Source organism: Scomber scombrus, chromosome 3 (assembly GCF_963691925.1).
Source record: "Scomber scombrus chromosome 3, fScoSco1.1, whole genome shotgun sequence".
Taxonomy (NCBI): Eukaryota; Metazoa; Chordata; class Actinopteri; order Scombriformes; family Scombridae; genus Scomber; species Scomber scombrus.
In genome coordinates this window covers 35597118-35612117 of record NC_084972.1, presented here as the reverse complement: position 1 = coordinate 35612117, position 15000 = coordinate 35597118, and the positions used below count along the sequence as shown (strand labels likewise).

The window sequence follows — 15000 nt, the reverse complement described above, 5'->3', positions numbered from 1 at the left end:
TGTTCCTGATGGGTCACACAGGGCGGAAAAGTAAAGGGGGAGGTTCCAGATGAAGTGAAATCCAACCAAGAGCTCAATGGTGGAAGATGACAGCAAGTCACAATGACACTGAAAGTGGATGAAGGCTGCAACAGAGGATGGTCCCAAAATCATAATGGACTCATACCGTTGGAACCTGGTCCCCCTCTGCCAAGGACCATGTGGTGGCTGCAGCGCCTCCCTACGTTAAAAGATGTCATGTGCAGGTGTCCTCCTGAAAGGGACTCAGATCATTTAACATCCCTGTTCAAAGTCCTCTGGAAATCAGGAAGTGGCCGTAAAGTGTGGAAGCCCTCAGGCCCGACCTGGCACACAGGCGGTGGTTGTTTGACTCAGTCTTTCAGATCTTGGACCGAGGCACAAAGAGCTTTTCAGCAGCTGCACCCATGACTAAGCAGCCATATTTAGTAACCACTCTGCTCACCCCAGTCTGGGGGAGGAGGCTGGTAAAGGTGCCCTAAACATAGCCTGCTTAAAAAACACCAGTCTGGACTACCACATCCAGAGGAACCACCATAATGCGGAAACAACGTAGGATATATATTGGAGCTAGAAATGTACGGACCCTCATGGACCTCCAATACAGTGATCGACCTGAGAGGCAAACTGCTATCGTCTCCAAAGAATAATAATATCATGCAGCAGGCTGATGAAGGGCAGCTGAAGGAGGAAAAAGGTGGATATACCTTATTCTGGGAAGGAAAACCTGGTGGTCAGCCAAAGGTCCATGATGTGGGCTTTGCTATTAAGACCAGCCTCATCAGTCTTCGCTCTGAACTCCATGTTGACATCAATGTAAGCCTAAAAGAAGCTCATGCCAAAGCAAAGGCAGCCGTCCAATCTCGGGTTAGAGAACTAAAGAACCAGTGGTAGAAAACCAAGGTTCTGGACATCCAGCAGCTTGCAGACTTTGGAGATACCAGAGTTTTCTTTGATGTCACAAGAGTGGTATTCGATCCCAGCTACCACTGCTGAAGGACAATGAGTCAATAGCAAACAGACGGTAAGAGCATTACAAGGAGCAGAGACTTAACCCTGAACCAGCCAGAAGGAAGATAAAGAACAACAAGGCCGCTGGACTTGATGACATCCCAGCAGAAGTCCTGAAAGAAGGTGGGCAGGATCTCCATAAACATCCAAACAGATGGGAAAAGGAAGAAATCCCTCAACCCAGGAATGTTTTAATTGTCTCTGTGTTTAAGAGGAGTAAGGCAAGGCCGGACTCCCGACAGCATCGCTCTCTGGTTCACTGGAACACACAAACTTCTCCACCACGGCAAGGATCAGTTCATGGTAACTACCGCGCTTACCTTTCCCACCGCAGAGAAGAACTCCTCCAGGTCTCTGGGTCGGATCCTGGCAGCCAGCTGCATGCAGAACACCGTCCTGGCATCGCGCTCCTCTGGAGTCAGGTTGTCTATCGGCTGCCTGCAGAGATACCAGCATCAAAACACCTGAGCACCAATACACCTGAACATCAATACACCTGAGCACCAATACACCTGAGCACCAATACACCTGAGCACCAATACACCTGAGCACCAATACACCTGAGCACCAATACACCTGAGCATCAATACACCTGAGCACCAATACACCTGAACATCAATACACCTGAGCACCAATACACCTGAGCACCAATACACCTGAGCACCAATACCCCTCATCAGTTTCTCATATGAACTCAGGTGCAGACACCTGGACCTGTCTGACTGTAGCCACACTCACCTGTCTGACTGTAGCACGACTCACCTGTCTGACTGTAGCCAGACTCACCTGTCTGACTGTAGCCACACTCACCTGTCTGACTGTAGCCCGACTCACCTGTCTGACTGTAGCCACACTCACCTGTCTGACTGTAGCCCGACTCACCTGTCTGACTGTAGCCCGACTCACCTGTCTGACTGTAGCCCGACTCACCTGTCTGACTGTAGCCCGACTCACCTGTCTGACTGTAGCACGACTCACCTGTCTGACTGTAGCCCGACTCACCTGTCTGACTGTAGCCACACTCACCTGTCTGACTGTAGCCACACTCACCTGTCTGACTGTAGCCACACTCACCTGTCTGACTGTAGCCCGACTCACCTGTCTGACTGTAGCCACACTCACCTGTCTGACTGTAGCCACACTCACCTGTCTGACTGTAGCCACACTCACCTGTCTGACTGTAGCCACACTCACCTGTCTGACTGTAGCCACACTCACCTGTCTGACTGTAGCCACACTCACCTGTCTGACTGTAGCCACACTCACCTGTCTGACTGTAACCCTTCATACAGACTACAGTGCACATCCTGACTCTTACTCAATACATCTCCCATAATGCACCTGGAGTGCCTTTCATTGGAGCCTCCATGCAGGTAAACAACGATGAGGTCAAATGACATCATAAAGAGCTCTCACCTGATTGGACTCTTTTCCTTCTTGACAGGACTCTTACTCCTCGACTGCTTACGGCTGGACAGAGAGAGAGAAAAAAAAGTGAGCTGTTAAACCTGTAGTATTTCAGTATAACCTGAAGTAATAGTTGCAGTATTGCAGTACTAGTTGCAGTATTAGCGGCAGTATTGCAGTACTAGCTGCAGCACTAGTTGCAGTATTAGCGGCAGTATTGCAGTACTAGCTGCAGCACTAGTTGCAGTATTAGCGGCAGTATTGCAGTACTAGCTGCAGTACTAGTTGCAGTATTGCAGTACTAGCTGCAGTACTAGTTGCAGTATTGCAGTACTAGCTGCAGCACTAGTTGCAGTATTAGCTGTAGTATTGCAGTACTAGCTGCAGTACTAGTTGCAGTATTGCAGTACTAGCTGCAGTATTGCAGTACTAGCTGCAGTACTAGTTGCAGTATTGCAGTACTAGCTGCAGTATTGCAGTATAAGCTGTAGTACTAGTTGCAGTATTGCAGTACTAGCTGCAGTATTGCAGTACTAGCTGCAGTATTGCAGTACTAGCTGCAGTATTGCAGTATAAGCTGTAGTACTAGTTGCAGTATTGCAGTACTAGCTGCAGTATTGCAGTACTAGTTGCAGTATTAGCGGCAGTATTGCAGTACTAGCTGCAGCACTAGTTGCAGTATTAGCGGCAGTATTGCAGTACTAGCTGCAGTACTAGTTGCAGTATTGCATTATTGCAGTACTAGCTGCAGTACTAGTTGCAGTATTGCAGTACTAGCTGCAGTATTGCAGTATAAGCTGTAGTACTAGCTGCAGTATTGCAGTACTAGCTGCAGTACTAGCTGCAGTATTGCAGTACTAGCTGCAGTATTGCAGTATAAGCTGTAGTACTGACTGTTTGTGGTGCTCCCTGTAGCGCCCCCCCCTCTCTCGGCTCTTGCTGTGGCGACGTTCTCGTTCTCGGCTGCGACTTCTCTTCCTTTCTCGGCTGCGTTTGCGTTCTCGGCTGCGGCTTGTCTTCCTTTCTCGGCTGCGGCTGCGCTTCTTCCTGCTGGACACACAGCAACCAATCAGAACACAGGCCCGCCTCCACCACACTATGAGTCAGGTACACTGACAGACCTGATACACACATCACACACCTGTCTCACACACAGTCAGACAGACAGGTACCTCTTGCTGTGTTCCTCCTGCCCATTGGGATTCGGGTTCTTGGCGTCGTCCTATGCGGGTCGACAGAAAACAGCATGAGTGTGTCAGGAGTCCGGAGGGGTCGTGGGGGGGGGGGGGGGGGGGGACAAGAGAGAATATAGACACAGTTTAATGAGCCACATTGAGACTGAATGTTCTGTGTGACGGGGGGGGGGTCAGAGGTCAGAGGTCAGTCTGGATCAGTCAGTCAGTCCCTGGCTACAGCCCGGCGGCCAGCTGGACCTCCGTTAGCAGACTCACACTCTTCTTCTTCTGTGGTGGGACTCCTCTGAAGGGCCCTGAAGCATACAGGAGGCTTAGTCACTACACGCAGCCCAGAAGAAGAAGCCCGGACACAACCTCCTCTAAACCTGACACTGCCTCACCTGTGCAGGTACAACACTGCTGTTAGGGGCGAGTCATTAAACTGAACCATCATTAGCAGGGTCTAACTTCGACCTCCATGATGTCTTGCTGCATTGAGTCACTGAGCTGTGTAGCCTAGTATTTGGGTTCATTAACAGCTACTTTCAGCCACTAGGAGGTGCTCTAAGCTTCTTGTGTTGAAGTAGAACCTGAAACACAGAGTGAATGTTTACTCCTCGGCTACTTTGACTCGGTAGTAAGTTATCCTGCTAGCTAGCTGACTGGAGGGAACATGATGCAGACGAAGACACACTAAAGTCCAGCGTGGTTTAAAACCTTCCAGAAAGTAAAGGATAATGTTGTCAGGTGTGAAATATGTGTGGTATAGGTGTGCGTGTGGAGCCGGGACTCAGCGTTTGGAGCCGGGACTCAGAGTTTGGAGCCGGGACTCAGCGTGTGGAGCCGGGACTCAGCGTGTGGAGCCGGGACTCAGAGTGTGGAGCCGGGACTCAGCGTTTGGAGCCGGGACTCAGCGTGAGGAGCCGGGACTCAGGGTGTGGAGCCGGGACTCAGCGTTTGGAGCCGGGACTCAGAGTTTGGAGCCGGGACTCAGAGTTTGGAGCCGGGACTCAGAGTTTGGAGCCGGGACTCAGAGTTTGGAGCCGGGACTCAGAGTTTGGAGCCGGGACTCAGAGTTTGGAGCCGGGACTCAGCGTGTGGAGCCGGGACTCAGAGTTTGGAGCCGGGACTCAGCGTGTGGAGCCGGGACTCAGAGTTTGGAGCCGGGACTCAGCGTTTGGAGCCGGGACTCAGAGTTTGGAGCCGGGACTCAGCGTGTGGAGCCGGGACTCAGAGTTTGGAGCCGGGACTCAGCGTTTGGAGCCGGGACTCAGGGTGAGTTTGGAGCCGGGTATATATCAAGAGCTCTTTTATGTTCATGATCCTGTCTGTCTGACACTTCATCTCCCAGAATCCTCGGCTGCTCCTCCTCATAGGGAGGGGGGGTAGTTCGGCCAAAACCGGGCAACAGTTTACAGTTACCAAGGGAACCACAGTCATGTTACCATGGGGACCACAGTACAGCAATGCATGATGGGGGCTTTTTACTACCTTCATGTCTGTGACAGATCACACTTCAGGGAGCAGAGCTGAGAAATCGTTAGGCAAGTCTACAAAGAGAGATAGACGGGCATTTATTCATGACAGTCTGAGAAGGAACGCATCATCATCATCATCATCATCATCAGCCCAGCTACTCTCTACAGTTATTCTCAGTTTACTAACACTCAAACATTACCACCTGTCTTCAGTGTGTCAGCTGACTCTCACCTTCCTGTACGGAGCCTCCAGCATCGCCTCAATGTCCAGGTCGTCTGCCATCCTGCTGCACGTCTGCAAACACACACACACACACATTGAACTGCTGTCTGACTCACAATATAATCAGAATTTCATTGTCTGAACATTCATTAAAGTTCAGTTCCCAGTAGCTGTCAGGTGTCCTCCTGTTGACTATTTAATCTTTTATTAGTGAGTATAAACAGGAGGAATGGGACTGAATCACAGTGTCACAGTCATTTAAAGCATCTGATCAGCTTCTATTGAGCTTCATCAGTGTGAGTTAGTCATATCAAGTGATATCTGACACATTTACAGTCTGTTTAGCATCAGATTCCCTCTTAGTGTTTCCCTGTTGAGCTGTGGTGGAAGTATAGTAACACAAAGACTTTATACTAAAAACAAAGTCCCATCAGCATCAGCAGCAGGAACAGCTTCCAGAGACGCTTCATGTTGGGATCAAACTTCCATTTGGCTCATTATTATATTTCTATAATAATCTTCTATAATCCTGTTCACACTGACCATTAGAAGTTCCCTTCATCATGTTTACTGTAATGATTCCTCCTGTTCATACTGACCATTAGAAGATCCCTTCATCATGTTTACTGTAATGATTCCTCCTGTTCATACTGACCATTAGAAGATCCCTTCATCATGTTTACTGTAATGATTCCTCCTGTTCATACTGACCATTAGAAGATCCCTTCATCATGTTTACTGTAATGATTCCTCCTGTTCATACTGACCATTAGAAGATCCCTTCATAATGTTTACTGTAATGATTCCTCCTGTTCATACTGACCATTAGAAGATCCCTTCATCATGTTTACTGTAATGATTCCTCCTGTTCATACTGACCATTAGAAGATCCCTTCATCATGTTTACTGTAATGATTCCTCCTGTTCATACTGACCATTAGAAGATCCCTTCATCATGTTTACTGTAATGATTCCTCCTGTTCATACTGACCATTAGAAGATCCCTTCATCATGTTTACTGTAATGATTCCTCCTGTTCATACTGACCATTAGAAGATCCCTTCATCATGTTTACTGTAATGATTCCTCCTGTTCATACTGACCATTAGAAGATCCCTTCATAATGTTTACTGTAATGATTCCTCCTGTTCATACTGACCATTAGAAGATCCCTTCATCATGTTTACTGTAATGATTCCTCCTGTTCATACTGACCATTAGAAGATCCCTTCATAATGTTTACATTGGAAGTGATGGAGGACTAAACCCACAGTCCTCCTTCTGTGGAAACATGGATTTAAAAGTTGATCTGAAGCTAATATGAAGCTTCAGCGTCTGAATGAGTCAAATCTTCATCTTCTATGTTTCTGTCAGAGCTTTCTGGAGTTTCAGCTCAGTGTAAAGATAATGACGGGATCTATTAATGTATGATCAGGATTACAGACAGATACTCTGATTAAATATCACTGAGACTCTCACAGCACTCAGGTTAGGGCCGTTAGCCGGTTTAAACCCGGTGCTGTTACCTCAGCGGCTCTCCAGGAGCAACACCTGGGCTAGCAGCTAACAGCTAACAGCGGGAAGCTAGCGGCTAGCAGCTAACAGAGGGCAGCTAGCGACTAACAGCTAACAGCGGGCAGCTAGCGGCTAATAGCGGGCAGCTAGCGGCTAATAGCGGGCAGCTAGCGGCTAACAGCGGGCAGCTAGCGGCTAATAGCGGGCAGCTAGCGGCTAATAGTGGGCAGCTAGCGGCTAATAGCGGGCAGCTAGCGGCTAGCAGCGGGCAGCAGAGTTTTGTTTACCTGTATAAAAAGCTCTTTTCGGCGGTTACACAACCAGGGACCTTTCGCTGTGATCGGTTCACGGTTCACGGTTCCCGGTTCCTCCTGTTGGTTCCGTTACACACACCTGACTACCGGGCTGCTGACGGCGTAAACAGGCCAACAACTATCGCGAGATCTTAAGTACACAGGCAGAAACAGCGTAACTATCGCGAGATCTTACTTACTATTACAACACTGAAGCTGCTCTACTCTGCTGAGTTTAATAAATCATAATAATAATAATATAATAATAATCATGATAATATAATAACAACAACAATAATAATATAATAATAATAATAGTAATAATTATAATAATCATGATAATATAATAACAACAACAACAATAATAATATAATAGTAATAATTATAATAATCATGATAATATAATAACAATAATAATGATAATAATAATAAACCTCAGCTATTGTTAGAATATGAGAGAGCTGTCAGATTATTCAGAAAGTCATGTGATAAAATAAAAATAAGAAACAGTAAACACATCATGTAAAAAATAATATTTATTGTGCTTCAATATAACAGAAAGCTGGAAATGATGCAGAATATAACAATCATTGATCCTGGGGAGACTGTACATGTGTATAAATAAGAGAAGAAGGTAGGTGGTGTAGGTAGGCTGGGTGGTGTAGGTGGTGTAGGTAGGCTGGTTGGTGTAGGTGGTGTAGGTAGGCTGGTTGGTGTAGGTGGTGTAGGTGGTGTAGGTGGTCTGGGTGGTGTAGGTGGTGTAGGTAGGCTGGGTGGTGTAGGTGGTGTAGGTAGGCTGGGTGGTGTAGGTGGTCTGGGTGGAGTAGGTGGTGTAGGTAGGCTGGGTGGTGTAGGTGGTGGTCCTAACACTGGCCTCCTGTCGGCCAATCAGATGTCGTCCTGCTCCGCTCGTTCTTTGGAGGAAACCCACCTGCTGATGATCACTTCCTGTCAGAGAGAGACGCACCTGATGAGTTATCACAGCATCACATTTACCTGTGTGTGTGTGTGTGTGTGTATGTGTGTGTGTGTGTGTGTGTGTGTGTGTGTGTGTGTGTGTGTGTGTGTGTGTGTGTGTGTGTGTGTGTGTGTGTGTGTCCCAGCACACTCACCTGAACCTTCAGTCTGCTCAGACACTCAGGTGAGTTCAGCTCCTCCTCTGATAGGTCGGTGGGATAGATGACGTAACACATCATCAGCTCCTGTAAACACACACTCAGTAAATCTCCATGGTAACACACACACACAGTAACACACACACACACACACACACACACACACACGCACACGCACACACACACACACACACACACACACACAGAGCAGGAAATAGCTGCGCCACCTTTGACACGTTAGCGGTGATCCTGCTGAGAGCCGCCAGAGAACGCCACGAAAACGGACGCAACGCCGAGCCCCTGAACGCACCATCAACCCGCTCCACCACCACTGAGTAACTACGGCAACAGAGAGGAGACAATCCAACACACTGAAGAGAGGATACGTGAAGTATTTAAAAACACAAAACTCTGTGTGTGTGTGTGTGTGTGTGTGTGTGTGTGTGTGTGTGTGTGTGTGTGTGTGTTACCTGGCATGGTAGAAAGGTGGACCTTTCCTGTACAACACTGAACACAGAGAGAGGAAAGTTACTCATTTAAACCTGATATACAGAACAGTGTGGTGTATCTGCTCTGTGTGTGTGTGTGTGTGTGTGTGTGTGTGTGTGTGTATCTGCTCTGTGTGTGTGTGTGCGTGTCTCACCGAGGTCGGCGCCGTACTTGGCCCCTCCCCCTTCTTTAGGGACCCACCCCCGGCTTCGGCAGTGCTGATAGGCTGCGTACGAGCTGACGAAGTCCGGCCGCAGAGACCGGAACTTCCTCCACAGCTGGATGACTGACAGGGGCTCCTGACCAATCACAGCACAGGACATGGATGACATCACACAACATGACATAAGAATGATGATGTCATTGCCCCTCAGACAGACAGACAGTTACCTGGTGCAGGTAGACAGACAGGCAGCCCAGGCTGTAGACCAGGAAGAAGGTCTGCAGGTAGACAGGTGAGACAGTTCAGTAACCATGGTGACAGATTTGAATGAGCTGAGGATGATGGGTAATGTAGTGTTACCTCCTCCAGGCTGAGCTGCAGGTACTCTGTGAGGGAGAACGGGGTCCGCCTCACCTGCCTCGCCCCCCCGGCCCCCCCGCCTGCCTGCAACACAACACACTGAGTCAGAACACACTCTGTACTGGTCTGTGCTGGTCTGTGCTGGTCTGTGCTGGTCTGTGCTGGTCTGTACTGGTCTGTGCTGGTCTGTGCTGGTCTGTACTGGTCTGTGCTGGTCTGTGCTGGTCTGTGCTGGTCTGTACTGGTCTGTTCTGGTCTGTGCTGGTCTGTGCTGGTCTGTGCTGGTCTGTACTGGTCTGTGCTGGTCTGTGCTGGTCTGTGCTGGTCTGTACTGGTCTGTGCTGGTCTGTGCTGGTCTGTGCTTGTCTGTACTGGTCTGTACTGGTCTGTGCTGGTCTGTGCTGGTTTGTACTCACCTCAGCATCAGAGACCACCAGGACAAAACCAGGACCTGGAACCAGACCATCAGGATCAGGGTCCAACCTGAGATAAAGACCAGTTTCAGTCTATTCATGTTAAATTAAACACTGTGTTTTTATTATGAACATTAAGATTCAAATCAGCTGAATCTTCAAACTACCAGCAGCTTCTCTCGACCTCTGACCCCGGCTCGACTTCTGACCCCGGCCGCGGCCTCTTAGCGTGAGGAGAGGCTCCTCCCTCTGGCTCTGGCTCCGCCTCCTTCCTCACAGCTTCCGTCTCTACTGGCTGAGACAGTCTGAGCAGAGTTTGATTGACAGCTTCTTCGTCCAATCCCCGAGCCGAGAGGAGAGACCCCGCCCACCTGAGCAGCTCGTCGTACCTGCAGGAAACAGGTGTGATGTCATCATTTAACAGACAGGTGTGATGATGTCATCGTTTAAACAGACAGGTGTGATGATGTCATGGTGTGATGTCACTGACCTGGACTGGGGCATGATGGGTAGAAACAGACCTTCATGTTCTGTAATAAAAACAAAGATCAGCTGACTGCAGAGAACTCTGCTGATTGGACCAGATGGATGATGATGTCATAGTTTGGGTGTAAACTCACGCTCCCATTGGTCGGAGAGGCTGTGGTCCGGTCTGGCTCTGGAGAGAACCCCCTTCCCGAAGAAACCCTGAAACACAACAGGAAGCAGATCAGACCTGAACATGACCTGGTCACCTGATGCTCCCAGCTCATAGAACCTTATGAACCTAGAACACTGCGCTCCCAGCTCATAGAACCTTATGAACCTACTAGAACACTGCGCTCCCAGCTCATAGAACCTTATGAACCTACTAGAACACTGCGCTCCCAGCTCATAGAACCTTATGAACCTACTAGAACACTGCGCTCCCAGCTCATAGAACCTCATGAACCTACTAGAACACTGCTCTCCCAGCTCATAGAACCTTATGAACCTACTAGAACACTGCGCTCCCAGCTCATAGAACCTTATGAACCTACTAGAACACTGCGCTCCCAGCTCATAGAACCTTATGAACCTACTAGAACACTGCGCTCCCAGCTCATAGAACCTTATGAACCTACTAGAACACTGCGCTCCCAGCTCATAGAACCTCATGAACCTACTAGAACACTGCTCTCCCAGCTCAGAGAACCTTATGAACCTACTAGAACACTGCGCTCCCAGCTCATAGAACCTTATGAACCTACTAGAACACTGCGCTCCCAGCTCATAGAACCTTATGAACCTACTAGAACACTGCGCTCCCAGCTCATAGAACCTTATGAACCTACTAGAACACTGCGCTCCCAGCTCATAGAACCTTATGAACCTACTAGAACACTGCGCTCCCAGCTCATAGAACCTTATGAACCTACTAGAACACTGCGCTCCCAGCTCATAGAACCTTATGAACCTACTAGAACACTGCGCTCCCAGCTCATAGAACCTTATGAACCTACTAGAACCCTCTTCTCCCAGCTCATAGAACCTTATGAACCTAGAACACTGCGCTCCCAGCTCATAGAACCTTATGAACCTACTAGAACACTGCGCTCCCAGCTCATAGAACCTTATGAACCTACTATAACACTACGCTCCCAGCTCATAGAACCTTATGAACCTACTAGAACACTGCGCTCCCAGCTCATAGAACCTTATGAACCTACTAGAACACTGCGCTCCCAGCTCATAGAACCTTATGAACCTACTAGAACACTGCGCTCCCAGCTCATAGAACCTTATGAACCTACTAGAACACTACGCTCCCAGCTCATAGAACCTTATGAACCTACTAGAACACTGCGCTCCCAGCTCATAGAACCTTATGAACCTACTAGAACACTACGCTCCCAGCTCATAGAACCTTATGAACCTACTAGAACACTGCGCTCCCAGCTCATAGAACCTTATGAACCTACTAGAACCCTGCGCTCCCAGCTCATAGAACCTTATGAACCTACTAGAACACTGCGCTCCCAGCTCATAGAACCTCATGAACCTACTAGAACCCTGCGCTCTCAGCTCATAGAACCTTATGAACCTACTAGAACACTGCGCTCCCAGCTCATAGAACCTTATGAACCTACTAGAACACTGTGCTCCCAGCTCATAGAACCTTATGAACCTACTAGAACACTACGCTCCCAGCTCATAGAACCTTATGAACCTACTAGAACACTGCGCTCTCAGCTCATAGAACCTTATGAACCTACTAGAACACTGCGCTACCAGCTCATAGACTCTATGAACCTAGAACACTGCGCTCCCAGCTCATAGAACCTCATGAACCTACTAGAACACTGCGCTCCCAGCTCACAGAACCTTATGAACCTACTAGAACCCTGCACTCCCAGCTCATAGAACCTCATGAACCTACATGAACACTGCACTCCCAGCTCATAGAACCTTATGAACCTACTAGAACACTGCGCTCTCAGCTCATAGAACCTTATGAACCTACTAGAACCCTGCGCTCCCAGCTCAGAGAACCTTATGAACCTACTAGAACACTGTGCTCCCAGCTCATAGAACCTTATGAACCTACTAGAACACTGTGCTCCCAGCTCATAGAACCTTATGAACCTACTAGAACACTGTGCTCCCAGCTCATAGAACCTTATGAACCTACTAGAACACTGCGCTCCCAGCTCATAGAACCTTATGAACCTACTAGAACCCTGCGCTCCGAGTTCATAGAACCTTATGAACCTACTAGAACGCTGCGCTCCCAGCTCAGAGAACCTTATGAACCTACTAGAACACTGCGCTCCCAGCTCATAGAACCTCATGAACCTACTAGAACACTGCGCTCCCAGCTCATAGAACCTTATGAACCTACTAGAACACTGCGCTCCCAGCTCATAGAACCTTATGAACCTACTAGAACACTGCGCTCCCAGCTCATAGAACCTTATGAACCCTACTAGAACACTGCGCTCCCAGCTCATAGAACCTTATGAACCTACTAGAACACTGCGCTCCCAGCTCATAGAACCCTTATGAACCTACTAGAACGCTGCGCTACCAGCTCATAGAACCTCATGAACCTACTAGAACACTGTGCTCCCAGCTCATAGAACCTTATGAACCTAGAACACTGCGCTCCAGCTCATAGAACCTTATGAACCTACTAGAACCCTGAGCTCTCAGCTCATAGAACCTCATGAACCTAGAACACTGCGCTCCCAGCTCATAGAACCTTATGAACCTACTAGAACACTGCGCTCCCAGCTCATAGAACCTTATGAACCTACTAGAACACTGCGCTCCCAGCTCATAGAACCTTATGAACCTACTAGAACACTGCGCTCCCAGCTCATAGAACCTTATGAACCTACTAGAACACTGCGCTCCCAGCTCATAGAACCTTAAGAACCTACTAGAAACACTGTGCGGTTCCAGCTCCTAGTTTATGCTGCTATAGGCTTAGACTGCCGGGGGACTCCCATGATGCATTGCTCCTCTCTCTCTCCATTAACATTAATGAATTATTAATGCATCAATAAGCTAAACTTCTTCTGATGAGTTCTAACCTGGTTGTGTATCTGGTGGATCTGGTCTGGATCAGAAACCAGCACGTGCTGGTTAATGAGGTCAGACCGGAAGTGAGCGTTCAGCGGCAGCGGAGCCTCGCGCGCCTCGTGGACCCGGGTCCGTCTGCGTGGGGTCCGGAAATCGGCCTGCATCGTGGACCGGTTCGGACCAGGACCTGCTGCTAGCTGTTAGCCTGTTAGCTGTTAACTGCTAGCTGTTAGCTGCTAGCTGTTAGCTCTGCGGTGTCACAGAATCTGTGTCCGGAAGGAACTGTCGGCCAGTTCTTTTAGTTCCGGTTCCGGTGATCAGCTGATCCATAAATAAACAGATGTATGTTTTTATTGTTTTATTTTATTTAATCAGCACAATTTAACAAACAGTCAATAAATACATATATAACATTTATCACATGTAATGTTTAATTATGTTAATAAACATAATGAATCAAGTTTATTCATTTTAAAGATAAATTCTCATCATTTTCCCAAACATTGAATTAATTCATCAATAAAACATTATCAATAACTGATCAGATGCTGGAGGACATGTCTCCTGTCTGTCCTCCTCCTGTCTGTCTTCCTCCTGTCTGTCCTCCTCCTGTCTCCTGTCTGTCCTCCTCATGTCTCCTGTCTGTCCTCCTCATGTCTTTCCTCCTCATGTCTCCTGTCTGTCCTCCTCATGTCTCCTGTCTGTCCTCCTCATGTTTCCTGTCTGTCCTCCTCATGTCTGTCCTCCTCATGTCTCCTGTCTGTCCTCCTCATGTCTGTCCTCCTCATGTCTCCTGTCTGTCCTCCTCATGTCTCCTGTCTGTCCTCCTCATGTTTCCTGTCTGTCCTCCTCATGTCTGTCCTCCTCATGTCTGTCCTCCTCATGTCTCCTGTCTGTCCTCCTCATGTTTCCTGTCTGTCCTCCTCATGTCTGTCCTCCTCATGTCTGTCCTCCTCATGTCTCCTGTCTGTCCTCCTCATGTCTGTCCTCCTCATGTCTGTCCTCCTCATGTCTCCTGTCTGTCCTCCTCATGTCTGTCCTCCTCATGTCTCCTGTCTGTCCTCCTCATGTTTCATGTCTGTCCTCCTCCTGTCTGTCCTCCTCATGTCTGTCCTCCTCCTGTCTGTCCACCATGTAGTACTGGTGTGTGTGGACATGTTGGTACAGGGTGGTGTATTTGTGGACCCTCCTCATCCTCGGCAGGATGAAGCTGTGAGTGAACGTCTCTCTGCTCATAGCGCTGCGTCCCTCTGCAGCGAGGACACTGTTCACGAACTGAAGACAGAAGCTGAAACAGTTATGGTTGTCCTCATCGAACCTGAGAGAGAGAGAGAGAGAGAGAGAGAGAGAGAGAGAGAGAAAGAGAGAGAGAGAGAGACAGAGAGAGAGAGACAGACAGAGAGAGACAGAGAGAGAGAGAGAGAGAGAGAGAGAGAGAGAGAGACAGAGAGAGAGAGAGAGAGAGAGAGAGACAGAGAGAGAGAGAGAGAGAGAGAGAAAGAGAGAGAGACAGAGAGAGAGAGACAGACAGAGAGAGACAGAGAGAGAGAGAGAGAGAGAGAGGAGAGAGAGAGAGACAGAGAGAGAGAGAGAGAGAGAGAGAGACAGAGAGAGAGAGAGAGAGAGAGAGAAAGAGAGAGAGAGAGAGACAGAGAGAGAGAGACAGACAGAGAGAGACAGAGAGAGAGAGAGAGAGAGAGAGAGAGAGAGAGACAGAGAGAGAGAGAGAGAGAGAGAGAGAGACAGAGAGAGAGAGAGAGAGAGACAGAGAGAGAGAGAGAGAGAGAGAGAGAGAGA

At 48.5% G+C, this 15000-nt stretch overlaps 3 protein-coding genes across 6 annotated transcripts in view; all 3 read right to left on the bottom strand.

Moving 5' to 3' along the window:
• LOC134004835 (RNA-binding protein 39-like) overlaps nt 1–7252 on the bottom strand; it is a gene marked incomplete at its 5' end in the record, with an annotated part of 12441 nt that extends 5189 nt beyond the window's left edge. The window contains 7 exon segments of one of the 4 annotated variants that reach the window (XM_062444235.1): nt 1350–1467; nt 2446–2499; nt 3331–3486; nt 3609–3658; nt 5103–5161; nt 5322–5384; nt 7115–7252. In XM_062444235.1, the coding sequence (XP_062300219.1) occupies nt 1350–1467; nt 2446–2499; nt 3331–3486; nt 3609–3658; nt 5103–5108 (384 nt within the window). 4 annotated transcript variants of the gene reach the window in all.
• A 418-nt stretch (nt 7253–7670) lies between these two features.
• On the bottom strand, nt 7671–13424 carry tsen2 (TSEN2 tRNA splicing endonuclease subunit). The gene is made up of 12 exons (XM_062416088.1): nt 13215–13424; nt 10281–10347; nt 10151–10190; nt 9828–10049; nt 9664–9730; nt 9248–9331; nt 9115–9165; nt 8879–9023; nt 8706–8742; nt 8463–8574; nt 8233–8322; nt 7671–8068 (listed from the first exon to the last, which is right to left on the bottom strand). The coding sequence occupies exons 1-12, from the start codon at nt 13365–13367 to the stop codon at nt 8009–8011; spliced, it is 1128 nt and encodes a 375-aa protein (XP_062272072.1). The 5' UTR covers nt 13368–13424; the 3' UTR covers nt 7671–8008.
• Nucleotides 13425–14310: 886 nt separating this feature from the next.
• mkrn2os.2 (MKRN2 opposite strand, tandem duplicate 2) overlaps nt 14311–15000 on the bottom strand; it is a gene marked incomplete at its 3' end in the record, with an annotated part of 6937 nt that continues 6247 nt past the window's right edge. The window contains exon 5 of the mRNA XM_062415027.1: nt 14311–14521. Coding sequence (XP_062271011.1) covers nt 14311–14521 — 211 coding nt within the window. The remainder of the gene's footprint in view (nt 14522–15000) is intronic.

Bases quoted from the DNA above. Each gene is read 5' to 3' on its own strand.
- tsen2 (XM_062416088.1), bottom strand. From the start codon at position 13,367: ATGCAGGCCGATTTCCGGACCCCACGCAGACGGACCCGGGTCCACGAG. The intron at 9,332-9,663 runs GTGAGTACAAAC...GTTGTGTTGCAG, and splicing joins TGGTGGTCTCTGATGCTGAG to GCAGGCGGGGGGGCCGGGGG. The intron at 8,575-8,705 runs GTAACACACACA...CTGTTGCCGTAG, and splicing joins CCACCTTTCTACCATGCCAG to TTACTCAGTGGTGGTGGAGC.